General features: G+C 37.1%; 1 protein-coding gene across 2 annotated transcripts; it reads right to left on the bottom strand.

Moving 5' to 3' along the window:
• Positions 1-14: 14 nt before the first annotated feature.
• mllt1a (MLLT1 super elongation complex subunit a) lies at positions 15-23,761 on the bottom strand. Of its 2 annotated transcripts, none has more exons than XM_007550929.2 (12): positions 23,610-23,761; positions 14,617-14,797; positions 13,726-13,808; positions 12,229-12,372; positions 10,913-11,038; positions 8,025-8,660; positions 7,405-7,495; positions 6,517-6,628; positions 6,159-6,258; positions 5,181-5,246; positions 4,274-4,345; positions 15-2,703 (listed from the first exon to the last, which is right to left on the bottom strand). In XM_007550929.2, exons 1-12 carry the CDS (start codon positions 23,619-23,621, stop codon positions 2,575-2,577), a joined length of 1,752 nt encoding a protein of 583 aa, XP_007550991.1. In that variant the 5' UTR covers positions 23,622-23,761; the 3' UTR covers positions 15-2,574. The 2 variants fall into 2 exon arrangements, with proteins under 2 accessions (XP_007550991.1, XP_007550990.1); XM_007550928.2 differs by having other exon boundaries at positions 5,172-5,246.
• Between the last annotated feature and the right edge of the window lie 383 nt (positions 23,762-24,144).

The following is a 24,144-nucleotide window of genomic DNA, read 5'->3' on the forward strand; positions in this document are numbered from 1 at the left end:
AGAAATGCTAAATNCACAAACCCTAACCTTAGAACAGAAAAAAGATGACCACCATCCACAAAAACTATCAATTATGTTGGACTAACGGAGATATTCTTGATTTAACAAAAGAAAGAAAAAAAAAAAGAAAAAAAGAAGGACCACAGCAGGGATGGGAACCATTAAGACAATACTGGATGTTCAGGCATCCCAATTAACACTTGTTCCCCCCAGGAGGGGTTTATGGTAGGAGGGGGAGGGTGGGGTCTTCAATCTGTGTGAGCGACGCTAGCAGAGCGCACACCCCCCCCTTAGTGCTGCGCGCTGCAGGAAAAGGCACTGGAGTGGGGCTGTTGCAAGCCGTAAAAAAGTAAAAGCAATATACATTCAGAGCTCACAGGTTGTCTTGGGAATAAATACACAAAATGCACTTGTAGAAAAATAAAATGTAAAAAAGCGTGGCCCCCCCTCTTTTTCTCCTCTTTGTTTTGTTGGGAAGTATGGCTACTGTTTTTTTGTTTGTTTGTTTTTGTCGTTTCTTTTTTCCACCCCACCTAGAAGGCAAATTCAGGAGCGATCCTCCACTGCTGTGGCCAGGAGCTTCGGAGCCCTTTCGTTCACGCAGAGCAGAGGGGGGTGCAGGGGGTCGTTAAGGGGTCTGCTGGAGGTCAAGGCTCAGCTTTCAGTGGGAAAGCACAGGAACGCAACAGAACATGTGTTTTCGAATGTACAGACGGCTGAAAACCGGAGCGGGACACACACAGGAGAAAATATGCATCACTTCACCACAACCCCTCCTTACTGTGTTTACAAGCACTGAAAACAAAAAAAGGAAATAATGACACAGAGCACTGTGCAAAACTTTTACTCTTAAATTGGGGTTTTAGCAAGTTTTCTCTGAACCATCACCGTTTTATTTTTTCCTTAGTTTTAAAGGCAAAACGTTTTAGTTTTTGATCAAAGAAAGAAAACTCATCCTATCCCGACCCATTTTGTACCATAATGCTAGAATTTTGCTGGTTGATACTAATTTTCTGAGAGGATGATTACTGTTTTTACAGATTTCAAAAGAGTGATGAATAAAGATGTTTCTGTTTTAATTCAACAGAAAAAAAGATTTTTTTAAAAAATTAACATTTAGGCATCAAAGCATTTTCCCTGTTTTTTATGCAATTCAAGAAGAGTGGTTGTTGTAAACAGTGACGTAATTTAATTAAAAAGGGAAATAAATTCAGATTTTCCTGGCTTGTGCTGCCAATCAGAGAAAACCTTGCAGATTTTAAACGTGTTCATCCCTTCAGTTCATTTGTCTTTTTTACATGGATCATAAATACGTAATTTAAGCTTTTAACAACATTTTTCATGAAAAAATGTTTCAGTACTTGGAAAACTTTTCAGGCTATCCAAAGAAAGGATAGATAAAATGCAAATTAATTCAATATAAACTCAAAATATATCATTACTTCGTCATTTATTATCTGATAAAACTCAAACTCAATCTAAATTTGTTGCAACCAGACAGCCTCTCTTTTCTTAATCTTGGCTGAAGTAACTTTAATTTTGCATTTTAACAACAAAAGTTAGTTTTTAAATTAAAAACAAAAGTGTGCTACTTTCTGGGTAATTTGTATCTAACAATAATGAAGCAACAACAATGAGGCAACTATTAATCTTTTCTGTAGTGATTAAAAAAAATTAACAGTTCTAGAAGACAACCATCAATTAGCTCTGTAACAAAAACTTTACATCAGTGAAAAAAAAAAAAAAACACAGAAAATCAATGTTTTTACTTCTTAAAACCCAAAATAAAAAAATGTCAAGAAGCTTTTTCTGTCATTTACAAGAAAACTAAAGTGTGTTAAAAGCATTTTCAGTGCTTATAAACTAATAATGCCAAACGGGAGGTAGAGGTTAGCAGGGCAAAGTGTGCTTGTTGGCGAGTGACTGGTGGTAGAAATGCAACCGGCTGTTTGTGCTCAAGTTTCATAAACAAAGAAGTCGGTGACCACAAAGACAACATGTCCTCTTAAACCTCAGCAGAACGAGTCGCGCGCAGACTCACAGACGGCGTTCACACGCAACTCAGGAGTGTGTTGGAAGAGAAATGAGCTCCAGCTGACAATGCAGGGGCCGGAGTGTTCTGCTCAGACAGGAGTGTGCATGTGGAGGAGGAGGAGGAGGAGGAGAAGAGGAAGAGGAGGAGGAAGGGGAGTATTAGGTTTGCAGAGGCGGGAGCGGTTTAAGTGCAGGAGGGAGGGACGGGGTGGGGGTTTGTTGGGCGAATTCCTCAGCTCGGCACAGATTCGAAGTGTGTGTAGTGAAAACCCTGACCAGACGGAGGTCAGATACTCCGGCGTTTCCTCACACACCACCTCCTCCTCCTCCTGTTTCCTCCCCAGCGTCACGTGAAGGTGGTGTTGTGTGCTTGCGACTGTTCGTGTGTTTCTGTTTCGTGGTGTGGTTGTTCGATGCTTCAGTCAGGCTCGTGAAAAGGCCGCGACAGACGTTTCTGCTCGTCTCTTCCGCAAAGAGCAGGCATGATGGCGAGGCTACCTCTGCCGCTGACATCCACACGCCGGCCCCCGCCGCTTCCTGTCACGTGGCCGTCGCCTCCAGGTAGCTCTGTAGTTTGCGGACGGTGGACTCGTCCAATGAAAAGAGGTCAAAGTCAAAGGTGGTGTTTGTCACGTTAAAGTGGCCGGTCTCCTCGATCAGGTTGACAATCTGCAGGACAAAAACAGAAACTATTAAATTTTAGTCAGAAATGTGGACATGATGCAGGAAGTAGCCACATTTTTTCACATATCTTTGTGTTTTAGCTAAAAAAAAAATGCATTTCACTGGGATTTGATACTACAGACCAACACAGGAAAGTTAATAACTGTGATATGGAAGAAAAATGTTTAATTTATTATTTTTCTCTAACAATAGAAAGCCCAGATGCACCGATCCACTTCTTTTTTTTTTACTTCCGATACCGATACCAAGATCTGAGATTTAGCTTCTGATACAGAAAAACAGTGCTGAACTGTCAAGTTTCTTTTTTCTTATTTTAATAAACAGATATAAATGTAATGAATTACAAATTATTTGATAACTCTCCACCAGTACAACAATTAAGTACACCAATAGCTTCATAGGTTTGGTCAAACATGTAGAAACTCAACAATAAAGAAACTGAGAAAAACAGGTTAACTCGGTCAAATATAAAAAATAAAGTGCAACAAATATTCAAAACTGAAAGAGAAAAATAACATGTTCGCTAATTGGTCAAATATAAAAAATAAAGTGCAAAGAATTTGAGTAGATTTGCTCTTATTGATACAGATATTAAAATCTGATTGGTGCGTCTCCAATAGACACTAGAAAAGTTGTCCATACATTTGTATTCATCACCCCTAAAATAAAATCCTCTTGATAAAATTAGAGCTCCAAGTCCTTTGAAGTTTTCATGTTTAGGTACTAAAACGAGCGGCGTCATGTTTGTGCCATTTTACAGAACAAATGCGCAACAGTCGCTGCTTTCCATAACTAAAATGGGCAAAATTGTCAATATGTCACTAATTTTGAAAAAAAACAAAACAAAAAAAAAACAAAACAAAAAAAAAACTTTTTAATGAGGTGTTTGGATTAAATAATTAAAATCGCATGTGAATAAGCTTGTTCACGCTATAAGTCGTTAAAAATCATGCGGCACCGTCATCATCCAACCACTTCCTGTTTTCTTCATATTTTCCGACAGTAGTATCCAGTTGTTGATCATGTGACTTGTGATGCAAAATAAAATGTTTCCATTGCAAATTTTGACACATCCAAGAATGTACTTCATACTAAAGCAAAAACTTATCGCAAAATTGAGTCGTTCAGAAACTTCCATGTTTCCATTAAGCAGGTTTATTTTCTCAACTCCAGTTTTATGGCCAATGGAAACATTTACTGTTGCCTTCAGTTATAAAAATGCTGTATTTATCAAACATGACTTCAAATTGATCTTGTAATTTGATGCCTTGAAATTGGGCCTCCCTCTCTTTAAGAAGCTCCTGCTCTCTCTGACACTCCGTCTTCAGCTCATCTTCACAGTTATGCTGTTTACAGCCGTTCTGAGGCGTTTGCCAATTGCTGCAACCGCTAGTCTAGAAGAGCTGAGTGGGGCAAATAAAGTGGAATGTATTCTTAATAATCCTCTACTTTCTGTTTATCAACGACATGAAACCTCTATAAAATGTCTGCTCTTTCGTAGAACAGGTTTAACTACAACAGGAGTAAATGTGGCAGAGAAAGTTGTATCGCCCACCTGCTGCAGGACGTTTCGCTCCCTTAATGCCATCAGTCTGCGGTGGAGGTCCACCAGCTCCTCTGTGTAGGCCTGCAGCATTCATGAAACAAGATGTCAGAAAACACAAAGTTCACAGGAAGACGTTAGTTGTTGACTGATTGATTCTTTGACAATTTTTTCTTTTTTTTCTAAGCTGAAACCAGTGGTGTCCAAACTTTTGACCCAAATCAGCAAAATGAAACTAGCTATTTAACAGAAATGCTAAATTAAAAAAAATATATATCGTGAGCTATTTCTTTTTAACTGCCGACTGATAAATCATCATGTAATATTTTAAAGAAACAACATAGAAAATAAGGAATTTCTATGATCTGAAAGGTGTCAGATGTTTTTTTTAATAAAACAAACTAAAGTTTTGGGTTGCATATTTTTTATTTTGTTGGTCTACAACAGGAGTCTGCAACCAGATGCTCCAGAGAACCAACTAAAGTTTTAAATACAGATGAATGCAGATTATTCTTTATATTAAATCCTCTTTTGTCGTGGAATAATTGCATTGAATTTCCACAACAAGGCGATTTCTAAATCTATATTTTTTCCTTTCATTTTCCTTCTGCATCATCTCTGTTTAGTAGCGGCCCAATGAGGGCCACATAAAATTATTAAACTTTGGACACCCCTGGCTTACAGTAATATAATTGATCATGTTCAGGGTCAGAAATTATAATAATTTGACATATTGGTTGATTTATTGAACAACGTTGGGTGTTTTGATTCTCATACCAACAGAAAATCCAAACAAAAGTGTGTCGTTAAAAAGGTAAAATAGTCAAAGATTTGTTTCGTTTCTTAATACAACTATTGCAGCAAAATGGTTATTTTATTTTTAAGTTTAGACATAAAAAGTTTGATTTACCCTTCCTACCTTGTCGTATCCCTTCTTCATCACCTTCTCCGAGCGAAAAGAGGAATCTGGACTTTTTCGGACAACCTGTGGCAGAAGATGGAGGCCAACCAGAGAGAGAGATGGATCGGAGATTTTAAAATAAAAAAACAAATTTTTTTACATTTTATTTTCATGTATTTCAACAGATGACTGACAAAAAATGCAAGACCGAATTATTTAACAACTGATTTAAAATGGGAAATAAATTCAGCAAACCGAGGCCTGTCACGATAAATTGTTTGATAACGATAAATTGTCCCAGAAGTTATTCTTTAGATTTTGAGACCATTTTCAAGTCATAATAATGCAAATGCATCCTCTCAAAGATCAATAATCTCTCATTTCTAATGAACATTTAACGCTGGAACTAGAAGACATTTTAAATTTCCCAAACAAATAAAACAAAAAATAAAATGGATTTAGTATTTGTAAACAAAGCTGCCCTTCAAAATAAGGGGCTGATCTTCAGATTGAAGCTTTACGTCATCCAGTCTTCCTACCAATCATTTAAATGATTGAGCTCCTTTTAATTTATCATGCGACTAAATGATTAATTGCGACAAGCTGTAAGTACACTCTGTTACCCAAGAGCTTGTACAGCTGCTTTAAGCGTCCATGAAACACAAACTTCATAAGATCTTGTTTTTGTCTCATTATTCTGAGAAACTTGAACTTAAGCTCTTTGAAATGTTGCATCAGTTCGTTGTGGTTTTGCATGAGTTGGGTTATATCCGCTCATCAGACGCCGTTTATTAAATGACTGTACGCCTCCAGTCCTGCATGCGTTTTTCTAAATGTAAATCTTCAAAACGTAACGTCATTTCTACGATTCTTTAATCTGACTAAGTGTTTAATGTCTGAGCAGCACCAGAATCAAGACATGGCTCTAGCAGACGACTGAAACCCCCGTCGGCGCGCTGATTGAAAACACAATAAAACGCTCGGTGGGAGACTCACTTTGTTGTTGGACGAGCCGTGTTTCTGTGGGGGTGGAGCGGGGTCTCGACTGGGGCGGTGCGATTCGTCGCTGCTGTCACTCTCGCTGTCCAGGCTGAGTCTGTCGGAGGCACAGGTCGAGGTCAGAGGTCATTCAAACAGACTAAAGGAACTCTGTCTGGCACTCGTAAATGCCCGTCTGCATCTGACGATGCGTAGAGACTCTTCGCAGCCAGTCAAGTGAATCAGTTTGACTGAACTACAATCTCTACCTGGCTTTAATAAAAAAAAAAAACTGAAAATGCTGAGAATAAACCACAATCTGCATGTATAAAATACAGATTCTGGCTTAAAACTTTGTGATTTGGCTCAAACTGACCGAGAGTCGCGGTTGGGGGGGTTGGTTTTGATGGGCGTCCCTTCTTCTGAGCTGCTGTCGTCGTCGTCCGACTCTTCAGACTGGATCTCTTCCACCATGGATCTGAGCGGGCCTGAGAGAAACAGAAACAGAAACACGTCAGTTCTATCATCTGAACAGATTAAAACGTTTTAATCCAACGATTTACCAAACCAACAGTTGGTGTCTCTGAAATGGAATGCAGTTGTGGCTGAAACTATTAATTTTAGGATTTTTTAGCAATTTATTTTGTTTAAAACAGGAGCGATACAAAGTTCACCGCAAGAGGAGAAACAAACTGTACCAGGTTATAATTTCCAAATGTCCTGATTGATTAAGTAACTGATTAATCAGTTATTCTGATGACTAAACTTGATTAATCAAAAAAAATAAATGGGCACATTTTGGAGACATTTCATTTAACCACTTACGCTTATTTTTTTACATTAGAAATGGTTAAAAAAGCAAATAAATTTTTTTAAATAATAAAAAGCATTTTATTTCTTATCTTTCTTATTCCTTGATCATTTCTGCTAAAATAATACTTTTAACATCTGAAAAGCTGCTCAATTTAAAATAAAGATGCTGATGTGTTTATTTTTTAGATAAACTAATAATTAAACAGCTAAATGTGCTTCATAGGAGATTTTAATATTTTTTATTTAAAGAATTTGAACCAGGTGAAGCTGTAACTGTGCCACTTGAAGAGTCGATTCACTGGACACTGGATTTGGGAATAAAATAATTAATTTAAAATCCGTATGCGTTCCCTGAAGACTTGAAGTGAAGACAATTGTAAGCCCAGGGTTAATTAAAAGGTTAATCACTAGAAACAACACAAATGACTAATTATTAAACCATCAAACTCACCTTGCCCTGGTTTTTGTCCAGGCTCAAAGTCTGAATCTGAACTGGAGTCAGAACTGGAAGTTGAGTTGGAAGGACTCGAAGCAGCCGATTGCTGGAAAAACAGAAATTTAAAAAGTACAACAGGTTAAATAAATATTAATAATATGAACAAATAAATGGGAAACGAGTAGAATCAACTGAATACTTTATGTCTTAAGTTGATTGACACAAAAAAGTTCTAATTCTGCAGACAGCAGGCAAATGAAAACGTATCCAGTTAATCTTGAGTCCATTACAGATTAGGTTATTCTTGTTTTACTTGTGAATTGTTTTCCAAATTAATTTCTGTAAGAGGCATTTTCCAATGAAACATCTAGCAGACAAAAATCCTATTTTCAAAATAAATTTCAGGAAATTTACAAAAACAAAACAATGCAACCTTTTGTACAAGTTTAAAAAAATGCATACATCAATTCTCTTGCAGGAAGGAAAAACTAAAAATGACAAAATCATCATTATTAAAGAAAATCTGATAAATTAGACATTTACATCAGCTCTGAAGTCATAAACGCATCCTGGTTTGTGTTTGTAGCAGCGGGTTTTAACTCTTCACCGTCGTATTTACCTAAAAATCCTCCTACCTCTGACTTTGACGACGCTTCGTCCTCTGAATTGGACTCCTCCGACTCTGGAAGTTTCTTGAGCTCCTTCAGCTCCTGGGCATCGTTTTTGTTTTTGGGCGGCCAGCGGCCTTTGTCCTTGGAAGGTTTCTTCTCGCCGTAGGACTGGCTGATGGCCGAGGACGAGGAGACGCGCGGCGACGTCCCGGTGAACGCGCTGCCGGTCGGCCCCTTCAGCCCGTCGGAGCTGCCCTTCTTCTGCTTCTTGGCGCTGGGTTTGGGGGACTCCACGGTGGAGGGGCGCTTCCCCGGAGCTTTGGCCTCCACCGCTCCTCCTCCGCCTCCCCCGCCGCTTCCTGCCCCCCCTCCTTTGGGGGACATGCCGTCCATCTTCGACTCCTTCAGGGTGAGCTTGGGCTCCTTGAAGGCCGCCTTCGGCTGAACTTTCACTTCGTCCTTCACTTTGATCTCTGACGGCTTTTTCGAAGAGGAGGACGAGGAAGGGTCGCGACCGCTTTTGCTGCTCCCATCTCGGTCGTCGCCTTTGGACGACCCTTTGCTCTCAGAGTCTTTCCGCGATCGTTCACGGTGCTCCTTGGTCAGTTTGTGTGGTTTGGGTCCTTTGCTGCTGCCACCACTTCCTTCTTTGCTTGGTTCCTGAGGAGAGGAAAATAGCAGGACTTTCATCGGATCTACAAATTAAAATATGTAGGTTCAGGCTCATAAATGCTGCATTTTTGGAATTAAATTTTTACATTTATTAAATCTTGGGTAATTTTTGCACGTTTAAATGTTTGCTCATGAAGCTACACAAACTTAAATATGTTCAAATCAGTTAGTTTTTAAATAGCATCATTTTGATGGCCATCAATTTAAACTAATGTTTGCAGATAGAGATTATTTTAGTAACTGAGTATTCTACTAATTATTCTGATGATTAGCTGAAAAAATTAAATACATTGGTACATTCTGCAGATTTTTTACTTAACCACTTGTACAAGATTGAAAATACTCAAAAAAGCAAAACATTTTGTCGCCTAAAATGTAACAGCAGCATTCCTGTAGTTAACGCTTCAATATTTATATGAAAGATCGAATCTGCAGCTACATAAATACTCCTAACATGTGAAACACTCAGTCCTTCCTGATTGACTCACTGAAGCTAACAATTGTTTTAATAATTGATCATTCTGACAATCAATTTTTTTTTAAAGTGGCAAATTTTGCTAATTTTTCAACAATATCAGCTTGTTTTATACAATATTATAAATATAATAAGATGAAAATTTCTTTTTCACATAAGAAAAAAAAACATCTTGCAGACTAAAATCTAATATATCATCCCCTTCGTGTATGTGTAGCTAAAACTATGCCACTTCAGTTCTGAGAAAAGGATATTTGCAGAAAAATATATATATTTTTTTATCTTAAATTCAAAATATTTTTATACAGTTTTGGGTTTATTATAGCTCTAAATGTGATGTTCTTTCAGCAAATGTCCTTTTTTTTTAAGTGTTTACTCCAGGTAACGATTCATCGATTCCTAAATTATTTGACAATTATGTAAATTAATCTGATTAATAGTTTTTCTGCAGTTCAGTAACAGAGAAAGTTAGTCAGAATTTTTTAATTGTCCACCAAAATAAATGCGTTACCAGGGCTGAGACATTGAAACAGGAGAGATGTGAGCTCTTCTGTTTGCTCCAGATTCTCACTGCAGAGTTTTGGACCAACTGAAGGCAACAACGGATTTTGCATGACCCATGTTAAAAGAAATTACAAAAAAAAGTGTGTTGCAATAGTCTAGACGAGAGGAAATAAATGTATAACTAACCATCAAGTTCCTTTTTTTTTGTAACTCCCACCTTCTTAGTTTGGAAATATTTATCAACTTGCTTTGAGTGACCTTCAGGAGAAACTAGTTTGACCTAAAAGCTGATTTTAAAAGTTTAATCTGTTGATAAAAGTTTTCCGTTTTCAGAACTCAAAATTGTTGGAGCAGTGATAAATTAAATTCTGTACACTTTAATATCGTTATAAATACTTCTGTTCTTCAAAACGTATCACGTCTAAGAAAACACTAAACATAAAAAATGTGTAGAAATTCACACATTAAATGCAAGTTACCTTGTTAATTACTTCAGGTGTCAAAGCTAACATGAATAAGAAAAGCATCAATTAAAATTACTTCAGGTTAAGTATTTAAAGTGGAGAAATGCTCAACATAAAGCAGATAAATAAGTTAATTTTACTGTAAATCAGGTTTTAGCAAGCATCTCTTCAATTAAAAACTAAAAATATGGATTTAAAAAGTCAAAAAAATAAAGTATTTGCTTTCCAGAGGTTCTCTACCATGGCCCTTAGAGCTCACTGTCCAGAATGTTTTTACTGCACCTCTGCTCCAGCACATCTAATTCAAATGAATGCATTACCTCCTCAGCTTACCATGCAATGCTGCAGAAGCCTGAAAATCACACATTCATTTAAGACAGGTGCCTGGCTGCCGGGGAAACACCCAAAACATGCAGGGCTAGACTGAAAACCAGGAATTATCAAGAAGATTTTTTTAGATTCTGGTTATATCTTAAACAAAAAAACAACAACATAGAAATAGACGCCTGCAAAAGAATAAAGTCCTCGTCAGGTCTACTCTCCAACTGATTCATCTTTGAAAAATGCGAAGGAGTCAGTTTTCCTCCTAATGTGCACCCTCACTCCGCAGATAAGAAGAGAGAAATCCTGCACACGAATGCACAAAAACAGCTGGGAACAATTACTAACTCCAGTCAGCCTTTTTCTCAAAAAGGAAAAATATACATTTTTATTTCATCTATGCCTGCAAACGATGCGGACGGATCTCACGTGATCAAGGGGACTTTAACCAAATGATGTTTCTCCCTTTGTCCTACCTTTGATACATGAGAGGTCTTTGTCTTTTTGGGGTCTGAGAAGGCTGAGAGGGGGATGGTGGGAAGCATTGGGTAGTCCGGACTGGGCCTCGACATAGCTTCAGCCCCCTCAGGGACCACCAGTATCTGAAATTAAATACACATGAGTCACTGTGTTTCTCTGCCGACACTCAAAACCACCGGTAGACTCCAAGTTCAAAACGGGAGGCAGTAATTTGGAGAGGATTACAAAGAGGTTCAGCTCATTTGAAGTAAAGTTTTACTGTTTTGATCAACACAAAGCTTTTTGAAATTAATATGTGAGAACAGATGTTTGGTTTTGTTTTGTTGGTTTAGATTGGTGGTCAAAGCAAATGTTAATCCTTTCTAATATTGAAACGATTTCTAAGCAGATCATGCCGGAGCCTGGATTTGATTGGAAATGTTTTCGGTGACTATTGGCCTGCAGGTTTTTTATTTACATTTTTTTATTGGCACATTTGTGTGTTGCAGATTTCTGCTCAGGTCCCTCTTGAAAATGAGACCTGGATCTCAATGAGAGGGGTTTTCCTGGTTAAATAAAGGAAAAAATACTTGAATTACATCAAATATGTTCTGATAAAATACAAATGCTAAGCAGCAATTAACAATATTTTTTTAAATTTGTTTAATATTAAGACAACACACCAAAAGTTGTCCAAATACAGAAATATATAAAAACATTACGGATAAGATTCTGAAGAAACAAGTGTGGATTTCCAAGTTTGATCAATGGATTTGTACTCAAATAATAACATATGGAAAGATATGAAGAAAAGGAAGAATAAATTAAATGTTTCTCCATATAGAAGACATTTTGAAAGTATCATTAACAAGAACGGCTTTTCACAAAATATTTAATACAATTTAGTTTGTTCAACACTTATGTTTTTATCAATTGTCTTTTCTACATGTGGATCACTTGAGTTGTTGAAAATATCTCAGGTGAATTTTATTAAATGTCGCCACTCTTGCAGGATTTTACTGTTTTCTTACAGTGACTTTAACATATCAGAGTTTTACCACTGACCACTGATTTGATTGGCTGACGCATTGTATCATTTATTTTCACACAATGATGCTACAACTCACTTTTAAGCATTTTTTTCTGAAAAATTTAATGCTTTGGAAGCTGTGTACAGAGGCCAGAAACGCTCTCGTTGTTTTCAAAGCTTAACACAACTACAGGAACTGTATTTAATGAGTGAAATGAGAAATAAAATGGTCAGATTTTTACTGTAATCTGACCTAAAGTCCTCTTAGCTGTTGTTGAGTAAAGCTGTCAGTGACAGACTTACCCCTCCCGCCTTGATGAGCTTTTTCCTGAATTCTTTGGTGGGGTTGTTGAAGGTGAGTTTCTCACAGCGCAGGTGGTTAACGGGAGGGTTTCCCTCCAAGTTAAGGAACAGGTCATAATTGAAGATGACTTTTTTTGGCTCCTCCTGAACAAGAGAGAGAGGATTAAAACTTGCTTTACGTGCCACAACAGAAGCTGAATGAAACAAACAGTTTTTGTAATTAAAAAGTATTTCTGAATAATAATCACTGAATAATAAGTGACATTTCTTGGAAGGAAATTTTGAAGAAATCAGGAAGGAAATGAGAATTATGTACACTTAATGTTATGTCGACACCAAACTAATGTTAATAGCACAAACTTTTTCTCTTCCTTTTGAACTCCAACCATTTAAACTTTCACTAAGTCGCCAAGTTGCAAAATTAATTACAGAGAAATTATGTGAGCTCACAAATAGAAGTGAACTAATTTAGAGTTAAGAATCCGACTCTTAGAGACTGGCAAGTAAAATACTTGATTTGTTTTTATAAAACTAAACATCATTTAAATAAAATATCTACAAACATATAGTAGCATCAAACAAAGAAATTAAGGCAGAGATCTTCACAATAAAAGCTTTTCAAAATAAAAGCAGCACATTTGGATTTGCTAAATAAATTTTAATTTTGCTTTCATTTATAAATAACACAAGGTGCAGGGAACTCCAGTTTTTGAGAGCTTGTATCATGCACGGTTTAGACCATGGTGTCCAAAGTGTGGCGCATGGGCCATTTATGGCTCTCGAAATGATTTTGTTTGGCCCTTCACCAAAAGTCAACAAAAGGTAAAACATTTCGCCAATGAATAGAAAACAACGAATGCTTCAAAAAATTTTGAAAATTGTCATTTAAAAAGGCATCTGAAGTCCTTTTTGTGTTTTTAATCATTAATGATTTCCATTTTTGGTGACTGTTTTTATTGCTTTTTTTGTGTTTTGTGATGTAAAGCACTTGTTGCAGAAATGTACTGCACGAATAACTTGATTGAATAAAAATAAAATTATTATTGAGCGAGTAAAATTAAAAATAAATCAAATGAATTTTTTAATTTGACAGTTTGGACACCACTGGTTTAGATGTTTCCTTGCTTGAACGCACACACACAGACTTGAATGACGGCAACATTTTCAGGCTGCAGCAGAACTTGCTGAAAGGCTGAGGAGATAATTTGGTGATTTGAATCAGGTGTTGGAGCAGGGCCACGTCTAAAACCTGCGTCGACCCTTTGAGGACTGAAGTCGACCACTTCTCGAACAACAACAGGTTCCAACACATTCAACATCTGTCCGCACTCAAATGACACCAGATTCCACACACTTTAAGGATAGATGGAAGGACATATGAAACATTTATGGAACAATGAATCAGGCATTTAAAAACAGCTTTTTTCCTCCTCTGTTATCCCACATTTTCTTTCTCCACACCATAAAATACGTGTAGTACTGTTGAGGCGTTCGCACCTTGTTCTTGAAGTAAACCTCGATAGGCATGATGAAGCCTGCGTAGCCCGATTCCTCCACTTTGTATGGAGGCTCCTTGCATACTGGAGACAGACACACACTCATCACTGACGATACTAATTTATATGTTCATATGAGTGATTTTAATCACAATATGTTGCAGGATATTTTGCTGTCATAAAAGTGAAGACAAAGTATGTACAACTACTTTACCGTATCTTTTAATTCATCTGTAGTCTGACTGCTGCAGTCGAAGTCCCGTAACAAAACAGAATCCATTTTTATAACAGGCTTCTTCTACAGAAGTTAGATTTATTTTTTCACTAAAAATATTTTTTCACTAAAAAACTGCATTTTTTGGAGGAAATGCAGTCTATTGTTCTCAAAATAAAACAAATATTGTATCACGGTAAAAAAAAAAATCCCAATAATTATAAATATGATAAATACCCATCCCTAACTCAGTGTACTTTTCAGAATAATCCCAATTTAAAATAAACAGAATTTTAAAAAAACATTTCCAAATTGAAAACAATCATCGTAAATTAAAATCAAAAACTTCTCACATACCAAATGTTTAACTTTTTTGTTTCTTGTACCAGTCTACTTGAGCTTAATATGATGGAATAATTTAAAAACATTTGTTAAAATGGTCAAATTTGTATATCAATTCATAAGACTTTTAGAAATGTAAATTGGATTGATGGATTATTCTTCTTTGTTCATTTTTATTACACTTATATCTCTTATACAGATTATCTCAATCATCTGTTCTTAATCTGACCTCTTTCAAAGCTTAAAGAACTGCTGAATTTCAGATGCATCACAAAAAGGAGAGCTTTGAATAAACAGTGTAAGTATATGTGTTTAAATCTAATGTTGAGCGTTTACCTCTCTTGGGTTTGGGGAAGCTGTCATGCAGGCGGAAGACGACCCTCTCTACAAAGTGCTGGATGTCGCCGGTCTCTGGGCCTCTGACAAAAACCATCCAGTCGTGGGTGAAGCCTTCAGAGGTCACTTTCTTCTTCAGCTGAGCTCTGTGACCCAACTCCAGCTTCACCTGCACCGTGCACTGGAAAGGAACCAAAACAAAAACAAAGTTATATTAAAAAATGCATAAAAGGTTTATCAGGAGGCAGAGACTTCAGATCAACTTGCTCCAACCTCGTAATCTATGTGTATCGCTTCTTTTCTCTTGATAGCTTTATATTATCAAGCCAAAAATTAATGAGTTTCTTCATGTCAGCTTTGCTGAACATCTTTACAAGTCCAGCCACAGATTCACAGGTAGATCTCCATCAACGTTTGACATGCACATTTTGAAGTATCGCATCAGAAAAGGTTGATGGACATGGTCATATTCGAGATAAATTTATCAATTTCACAAACATGTTTTTAAGTTTGCTTTAACTTAGCAAATCAAGGTCCAAACACAGAGGGAGAGGACTTTCAGCCTGGAGCGGCCAGTCAGAGACAACCGAGGCTGGGATTGGAGTGGTGAGACGCTCCCACTCACTGGTGGGGTGGTGCCTTACCAGAGGAACGAAACTCTGAAAAATTTTCAAGTTCAAGCCACCAGCATGGAGGAAAGGACTCTGCAGTCAAGAAATTGTTTTTATCCTTTTATTTGTCAGTTATACTCCTAAAATGAGAATAAAGTGGTGTTATTTTCCCATGCTTGGCCAAGCTTGTGAAATAACTGGTGTATTTAAGTGAGCTGTACTGGTGCAGTGTTATCAAATAAATTTGTAATTCAGTAAATTTCTGTCTACGTCTAAAAAAATAAACATTTTAAGTCAATTCACCTGTTTTTCTGTATTGGCTGAACCGACAGATCTCTGCATCAGAAGTGAAAAAAGTGCATCGGTCCATCCCTAATGGAAATATTTAATTACACTGATCTATAATGAAAATGACCTTTAGCATGAGCCCTGTCCAGGTGGCTTCATACCACTTCTTCTGCGGTGATAAATTACAGCAGCAGAAACACCTTGCAAACTAAGCCGTCTTATGAAATAAACATAAGCGAAGCCAGCAACGCGATTAATCCGAGAACCCACTATTCATCATTTCCCCGATTCCACCTTGAACAAAAACCTTCAAGTCTCTGCTCAAAGTCTGGTGACACTTCAGAGGGGAAGGAAGGGAGGCGTCTGGACAGACACAAAGCTGGACTGGTGTCGGGACGCTCTCAGTGAAATTAAGAGTAATTTGACGCCCAAGCAGCCCGATCTCAAAAGAGGAGTCCAGAAAAGGAGCGCATTATTGGACTACTGCTGTCTGCCACGGACAATAACAGGAGAGAGCCTCGCAAATGACGCTGTGATTATAGAAGATGAAGAGGAGTGCAGAAGGAGAACACCGAGACGGGGTGCTGGTGAGGAATGAAGTGGAGAGACGGGGGGGGGCAGAAAGGCACTTTATGTCCAGGGACAGCCTGAAGAATGTGGGGATTTGGAAATGGCACGGTGCGGCTCGTGAGTGGAGGGATTAGACGGGACGGGACCGCGATGAGCTCGTTTGGCGCTCACCTCCTCCCTGCCTGGCTCTCTGCCTGGCCGTCCTGTGACAGTAATGCCCTTAAACTCCAGACTGCAGCGTGCCAACAGGGAGACAACGAGGGAGTCGCTCTGATCATTAACCACACCCTCCCCCACCAAGGAGTCGCAGAAAATCAGATAAGCAAAACATAAAGAGAAAGGCTGGAGTGTTTTATTAAGCAACTGAATAGTTTACTGAATAGTTAAACTGAAGTTTAATTTTACACTGACATTTTATCAATTAATTCGGCTAATCTGATGCTGAATGGCCGGGAGTGGGTATGAATATCTGCCAATAATCAAGACGTATTAGCCCAACAGGGAATAAATGAGGGTGATGAATTACAGACGTGACAAATAGAGGGAAATTAATGAGCCACTCTTTTAATGACATAACAATCAATGAAGCCAATATTTCAAGTTAAGTATGGCTTAGTCATTTGCCCCAGCTCCTTGACTGCAAGAACTTTAAGCTTTTAATTGGACAAGATCCTGTAAATGGATAATATTTATGCTTTTGAATAAAAGTCATGCTCATAAAAATCGGTGTAAACATAATAAAATTAGACTTCAACCTGAGTACAATTTAAATCAGCTGAATAATAATATGAAGCTGTTTCAGATGAGTTTTCTTTTAAATTTTGATAATCGGTCGCAAAAATCAGTGCTTAATTTTTTATTTTGTTTGGACAAAAAAAAACACATTAGGAAATGTATTTTTGCAGAAAGACCAACAAAACATACAAACACAAAATAACCTTTTGAATTAAAGCAATACAATCAAGAGAAGTACCATATTTACACATTAAAAATTGATATTGCCATGGAAATACAAACAGATAATCAAATGTTTACATAAAATAATATTAAATCAAACTAAACTTTTATCATTTAAAGTCAATTAGAAATACCACCAGGATGTTTACTTGCTAAATGCCAAAATAATGTGAGTCAAACAATCAAGTTTTATTCCTCCTGACAGATCTGGTTTAACAGTCAGGATTTGGAGGAACGGTATTCTCAGGCTTGAAAGTTCTCTTTTTTTGTGAATAATAAAAATTAAGGCCAAAAAGCCCTAACACAATAAATTTAGATGGACAATAAATTGTTCCAGACATTATGGTGATAAACGATACTATTGTTTTGAGAACATTTTCACATGATTTAGGCATAATAATGCAAGAACACCTTCTCAAACATTAAGAACATTTAGTACTGGAGCTGGAAAGACATTTTAATTAGCCAAAATAAACAAAAACAAATAAAATGGATTATGCCGTCTCAAATAAACAAAACATATTAGTCATTCAGCTCGGACAGCTATTACCAGCTTTCACCAACATCTTTCCAGGGTCTTTTGTTTTTCAGGGTTTTTACAGACATTTCATAACCCGTCTGCTTCCTGAACAGCATGATGGCTGCACAGTCTCATGTTGTATTTGCCTAATTGTTGGAACAGATGAACATATAACCATCAAGCATCTGGAAAGGATGACCCAAAGTTTCCTTCTCTGTAATTTTGCATGTTGAATCAGTTACATTATTATTAGGTGTGTAACGCACAAAAATTTTAAACCAAATGGTTTTTGGTTATTTTTTTCCCCTTTATTCAGCAAAAAAATACTCAAAACTTTCTGATAAATTAGGTTTAATCCAGGATAAGTATTTTTGTTTGATTTTCTCAATAAAATGATTACTATAAAACCACCTGGATATCATGTTGTTGCTTGGAAATGTTTTCATAAGACCGAGCCAATATTTGATGGTTGAATGATACATGGAGCTACGTTTGCATTTTAGCTGATTTTCCTCTTAACTAAAGATTTTAACATTTTGCTCTGAGTCATTCCAGGTGAGTAATAAAGTTCAGGTAAGAGTGAGCTAAAATATGACCTATCATTGTTGAGCAAAGCTTGAAAGCCATGAAATCATTAACTGGGCTTTCCAAATAAAGGTAGTAGTTGGGAACTTCTGAATTGGCCTTTAGCAAAAATAATGTTGGCAATCCTAAATTACTAAAACAGGAAAGATTTAGTATCATTTACTGTCAGTAAATAAGTCAGGTCCACAACTTCAACTCTCTGTGTGCCAAATATTGCATTTAAGTAGTTGGATGGACTCTCAGTATCCTAATTTCATTAAATGCTCGTGACATTCACCAATAACACAGCGATACATTTGTCATATTTTAAGTTCCTTGGTGAGAATACCCCTCTAAGTCACAACATTGTCAGGAAAAGTAGCAATTATAAGTTACTAATAAATAAATAAAATCTATATTGTAGCTTTTTTAAAAATCCAAGTGTCTATTTTTCCATTAAAATCAAAGATCATATTAACTTATAAAAAACAATGCGAGAAGAGAAAAAACAAGCTTAAAACACCTGGATACTAATTACAGAAATAAAATGTTTATTTATCTGAAATAATAATATGCAGACAAATTCACAATTTGAAGCAAAAATAATGGATATTTCAATCAAAAGAAATGCACGGGACTAAAAAGCAAATAAAGCAAAGCTGCTAAAACAGCGACGATGTGTGCATGACCACGCTGTTTTTTTCTCTCCAACTGAGGGGAAACACAAATTCTGGCAGACATGCTGGCTCCCATGAAAACAATGAACTCCCGGCGGCCATAAATAAATAACATCCATTAATCTCTTCAAGCTAATAAACGATTGAAAGAAAAGCAGGAACACTGACCCAAAGAGAGCACACACACAGGGACACCAAGCAATGACCAAATTTCCTTTGGGTGAAGATCAGACTATCATAGCCTACATCAGCAGGAACAGTGAAACGTTAATCTGTTTTGGAAAATCTTACGTCCTAAAGAGACACTGACCAATTACAAATACAGTCAGTGAGGCCTCCAGTGAAAGCAAGTGACTATTTGAAACTGGGTGTGTGAATTAGAGTGTAAGAAATTTAACAAGCTGCATGACAAATCAAACATGTCAACCCAGCTGCACTGATCCTGCAATAAGATCTGATCATAAGAAACCAGAGGAGATCAGATGCACATAAAGTCCCAATTCCTCTTTAGTTATAGACATATGAAGCAGCATGACCAAACAAACCACTGCGATGCAACGATATTCCAATTTCCCCAAGACTTTAATTCAAACAAAACATTGACAGACTTCTGTATTTCTTGGATTTGGTTCAGTTCATTCAAACGCCACACAACTCTGCAGAACATCTTGACATTTCAACCACTGCAGACTGACACACTTTGCTGTTGCAACATGATCTTCATAACACGACTGGGAATGACAACTCAATTACGGAGCTTTAACACAGAGTCAACTAATAGATACACTGAGAAATCATCTGTCAGCAAGAATCAGATGATACTGACCTTGATTAACACTGACCGGTGACAGGTCAGTCAGTCAGGGTTTCTTTAAAGGGGACATATAAAGCGATATCTGTCATATTTTTGAAATCTGTTCAGTTTCTCTATTCACTATTAGTCTTTTTGAACTATTACTTCACAAAACAAACAAGTTAATCAGTTTCCGGCTAACCAATTTTGTGAATCCGCCATTTTTATTTCTCACATTATTTTTGGATTTAAATTGTGAAGGTGTGTTAACCCACAAATTTAATTACACCCAGCATCAGAGTCTTTTCTAAGTGGCTGGTTAAATGTTATTTTTCTTAGAAATGTACCCACACGGTGGGGGAAAATCCTCTTTATTTGCACAAAGAACTTCAAGGACGAGTGCCACTGGTATAAAGAAGGATTTGCGAAACGAGTGAAGGGTGAGTTCCTTCTGTCTATGGAAACGACGGACACAGTAAAGTGATTGATAAATTGTAAATTATGCTAAAAAGACAATCAGGTTTTATCCTGCTGAGCTTCTCCAGGCCTTCTTTTTCAGTAATGCTAGCCAAACTAGCCACATCAACCAATATAAGCTGAGGAAAAATAGTGAAATGTGAATGGTATATTCATTTTCTGCTTTTAAATAATACCAAGATAACTTTTTAGATATTCTTATAATTCTTAGAGAAATATCAGTTGGCAAGGCTGATCAGAAATTGGCCATAAAATTGTGACTGGTCCATTTTTAGAGTTAATTTTTACTTTCGGTGTCTGTAAAAAAATAAAAACTATTTTCAAACTGATTAAAAATCCAGTTTTTGTCATTACTGTCCTTAATTTTGGAAATTGGTAGTTATGTTAATATCAAGATATGTGCACTGAAATAAACTTCAAGATGCTACCAAACCACAGAAGAAGAAAAACTTGTGTTTTTCTGGAATAAACAGAGAGGAGTGCAACATTTTTGGCAGATTTGAGCTGTTTCTTTGCAGGTGAACGTGAACACATCTTAAAAAAATGTAAAATATAGGACAGTGGTATTAAATACTTGTGATTAGCCCATTTTCCAATAGTAGTGACAAACCTGGAGTTTCAGTTAGAACAGACCAAAAAGCTGGAATTTGCTTTTAACTTGTACCAGAAGTCGACTTTGGGCGGTTGAGACTTCAAAGGGGGTCAACGCTGAATAGAGTCTAGCTCCATGAAAGTGGATGAGCCACTTTCCACGAGTGTGTGTGGCTTCACCCTGAAAACCCAGCCTCCTGCAGCCTCAGGCATTTGGGACGCACCAAGCTGCATTTCTTCCACAGACAGCAGATCTATAATTTGGCTTACTGAGCTTTCTGCATAAAATGTTCATCTTCAGATGTCATAAACCCTAAGTGAGCAATTTTGTACATTAATCAAATGTGGATTAGAAACTAACCCTTAAAATTATACAATACATTGTGAGGTCATTCGCCACTAACACACACAGACTCCGATAGATTTACCTACATGCATTTTATCCTCTTTACCTAGAACATATAAAATACTAAAAACTACAGACTTCTGCCAACATTTAAATAGTTTTAAAGGGATTTTTCATGAGCAAATAAGACCAATAAAAGAAGAAACAGAGGGAAGACTTGTCTACAGAAGATGAACAGCAAGCAAAAAAAAACCCTACTTTCTGTTTGTTTTATAGTCTTAATGACAGGGTTTGTTTTAAAACACAGGGTTCATTATGCTCCCAATTACCGTAAAAGAGAACAACCCAACTAGGTTTTATTCATTAAGCCTTTTACAATGTGAATTAAATTATAATTATTTTAGGAACTTCTTCCTTTATATTCTTAGAAGATAAAAAAATGCAACCTATAAACACAAATGCTCTTTTCAGACATATTGGCACCTGAAATTTACAAAAAGCAAGAAAAACCTTGGAAATGGTAAAGATTGTGTCACTCTGTAGACAAATCCTGCTTTTGTCAATGCTACTAGGATTACAACTTGTACTAATTCAGCAGACTTTGTATCAATTCAATAATTTGAGTTGCTGCAAGAGAGTGGATTGAGTTTGATGAAAAGCTCAAAAACACTGTCGTTTTCTGGTTCCTAAATACAACACACATAATCACTACTGGATCTGGTTGACAACACTCTTCAGTTTGGATGGTGTTACTGAGTGAAGACGACTCAAGTTAGCTACATTTAAAAAAAAAACAACTGATTTGATACATGAGCACTTAAATAGTGTAGGATCAGATTTCTATCAGATATCTCAGCATTTAACATCAATATTTACTATAAAAAAGAATGTAAGCAGAATGACTTTCTTCTTGTGAGCCTTCATTCTCTGCTGCTGTTTAAACAGTAGAAATATCAAATTATAAACTATAGAAAATCACTACTACAAATCAGCTCATACAGTTAGCAGCAGCATAACCACTAAAACCATTTCATTTATTAACAATTGTTGACAATATCAATTTTTATCTACAAACTATGCTTTTCAGTTATTCTGGGTAACAACATAGTCTGTATTGTAAATTGAGGGACAATTGTTCTAGCAATGCCGTAGGTGTCTTACTTTTTAATTTACACACATGCTTGTATTATTTGAACATTAGATTTTAGTCCTTCAGTTCAAAGCATCAGTTTGGCATACTTTATTTCTATTATTTAGCTAACACACCTCTTAGGATCTTGTCCTTCTCTACTCATGTGGCTTCTGACCATTTTTACCTCCTACAATTTAAAATCAGGTCTACTTCACATCTGTAATATTGAAATTCATACTTTTCCTAATTAAGATATCTGTCCATTTTATATACAAACCTAAGATAAATGGGGGGGGAGTCACTGAATTACAAAAATAAATTATAAAATATCAGAAAATTTTCAGGTATTGTTACCCCTCTAGATAAATAGACAATTATGTGTATTTTCATATGTACAATAGGTGAAAATAGATATTTTTTAAGTCAGTGGAGGAAATAAATAGAGGTACATATGTAAAATAATGCATTTTTTTGATGAACTGATGGAAATGTGTGTGCAGTGATGAGTGGCTCTACTGAAAAATATATATTTATGTAACAATACAAGTAACAGTGGATGTATGGATGGGAAAACTATGCATTGATGAATGAATGAAAAATATATGCATGCATCTATGAAGTATTGAGAGATAGATTTATGAAAAGATGGTGGATGGAAGGAAAAATAATTGTGAAAGTAAATACAGATGTATTGTTTGAATCAATGGATAACTGCATGCACGAAAAGAAAAACAGATATCTGGACAAATGCATGGGTGCAACTTTTGGACAATGATTTAAGTAATCTGGAAATACAAACATTTCTTCCTCATCCAACCTGGAAAACACCCAATACTAAATTCCACACTTTTCCATTCTGCGTAGAAACCCTGTGCAGTCCTGAACGTGGTGAACATTAACCAGCTGTGAGCAAATAATGCAAATATACTCCAGCGTGTTGTAAGATTCCTGTCGTTATCAGTTCCTCTGTGTTGTTCAGATTTCAGGCCGTTGGCGGCGGAGACAACACCGCCGCCAGCCTCAGCAGCCTAACCTGGGGCAGGACAAATCTTTTCCCCCAGCGCCTTGTAGCTGCTCCTTAGCCTTTAGCCAACGGCCGACACTCTCCTCATACATAAATTAGCTTAGCTTAGCTTCACCAAAAGCCCCGATATAAACTGACTGTCGCGAGCTGTAAACGGTTTGCGTGTGTTTCTGAAGGAACCAGGGCAGAATAAAAACTCAAGCGGGGGTCTCTTTGTGTGCTTGGATGTGGCTAGGCAGCGGTGCTGAGTACTGTAGTAGTAAATACCGATGTATGAGTGCCCAGCTAGCACAGCTCCAGAGCCAAACAACTACGAGTTTTTTTTTTCTCCCCTTTCTCACGCGCAGAAAGGAAGATTCATTTCTCCCCTGCCAACCAACCGCCTGCGTGCTGCCCCTTTCCCCGCAAAAACCTCCCATTCCGAAAGGAGACACGAACCGTACCTGGTTCTCCATGTTTCTCCGGCCTCTGTGATTGTTGTAATTATTTACAGCGGCGTTTGTGGAGCGTCTCCCCGGCCTCTCTGCTCCTCATTGTGTGTCAATCCAGCCCCAGAAGCGGAAGGCAGACGGCTCCCCTCCCCTTCCAGACGGCTGCTGGCAGGCGACCAAAACAGAAAGCCCTTCGGACCAATCAGAGCGCTCCGAATTCAAGCCCTACTCTGAAAATTGGCCAATCGGAAGAGGGAAAAGGCGGGACAATAACCGAGCTGCAAATACAATTGAAGCATTTTCTGGTTGTTGTCTCGAGTGACAGCAAGAGGGTCCCAATAGTTACGGCTCAGTTTCAATTATAAAATGCACTCGATGCTAATTGATTATAAATTAATGGAAAACAGAATTTTACTCACATATTCAGTGTCTTAAGAAAGTATTCACACATCTTTAATTTTCTTACATTTTGACATTTTGAAAACACTGGTTTTAATGCATTTTAATAGGATTTTATGTAAAAACCAGCACAAAGTAGCTCATATTC

Source organism: Poecilia formosa, unplaced genomic scaffold, assembly GCF_000485575.1.
Source record: "Poecilia formosa unplaced genomic scaffold, Poecilia_formosa-5.1.2 Scaffold38, whole genome shotgun sequence".
Lineage (NCBI taxonomy): Eukaryota > Metazoa > Chordata > Actinopteri > Cyprinodontiformes > Poeciliidae > Poecilia > Poecilia formosa.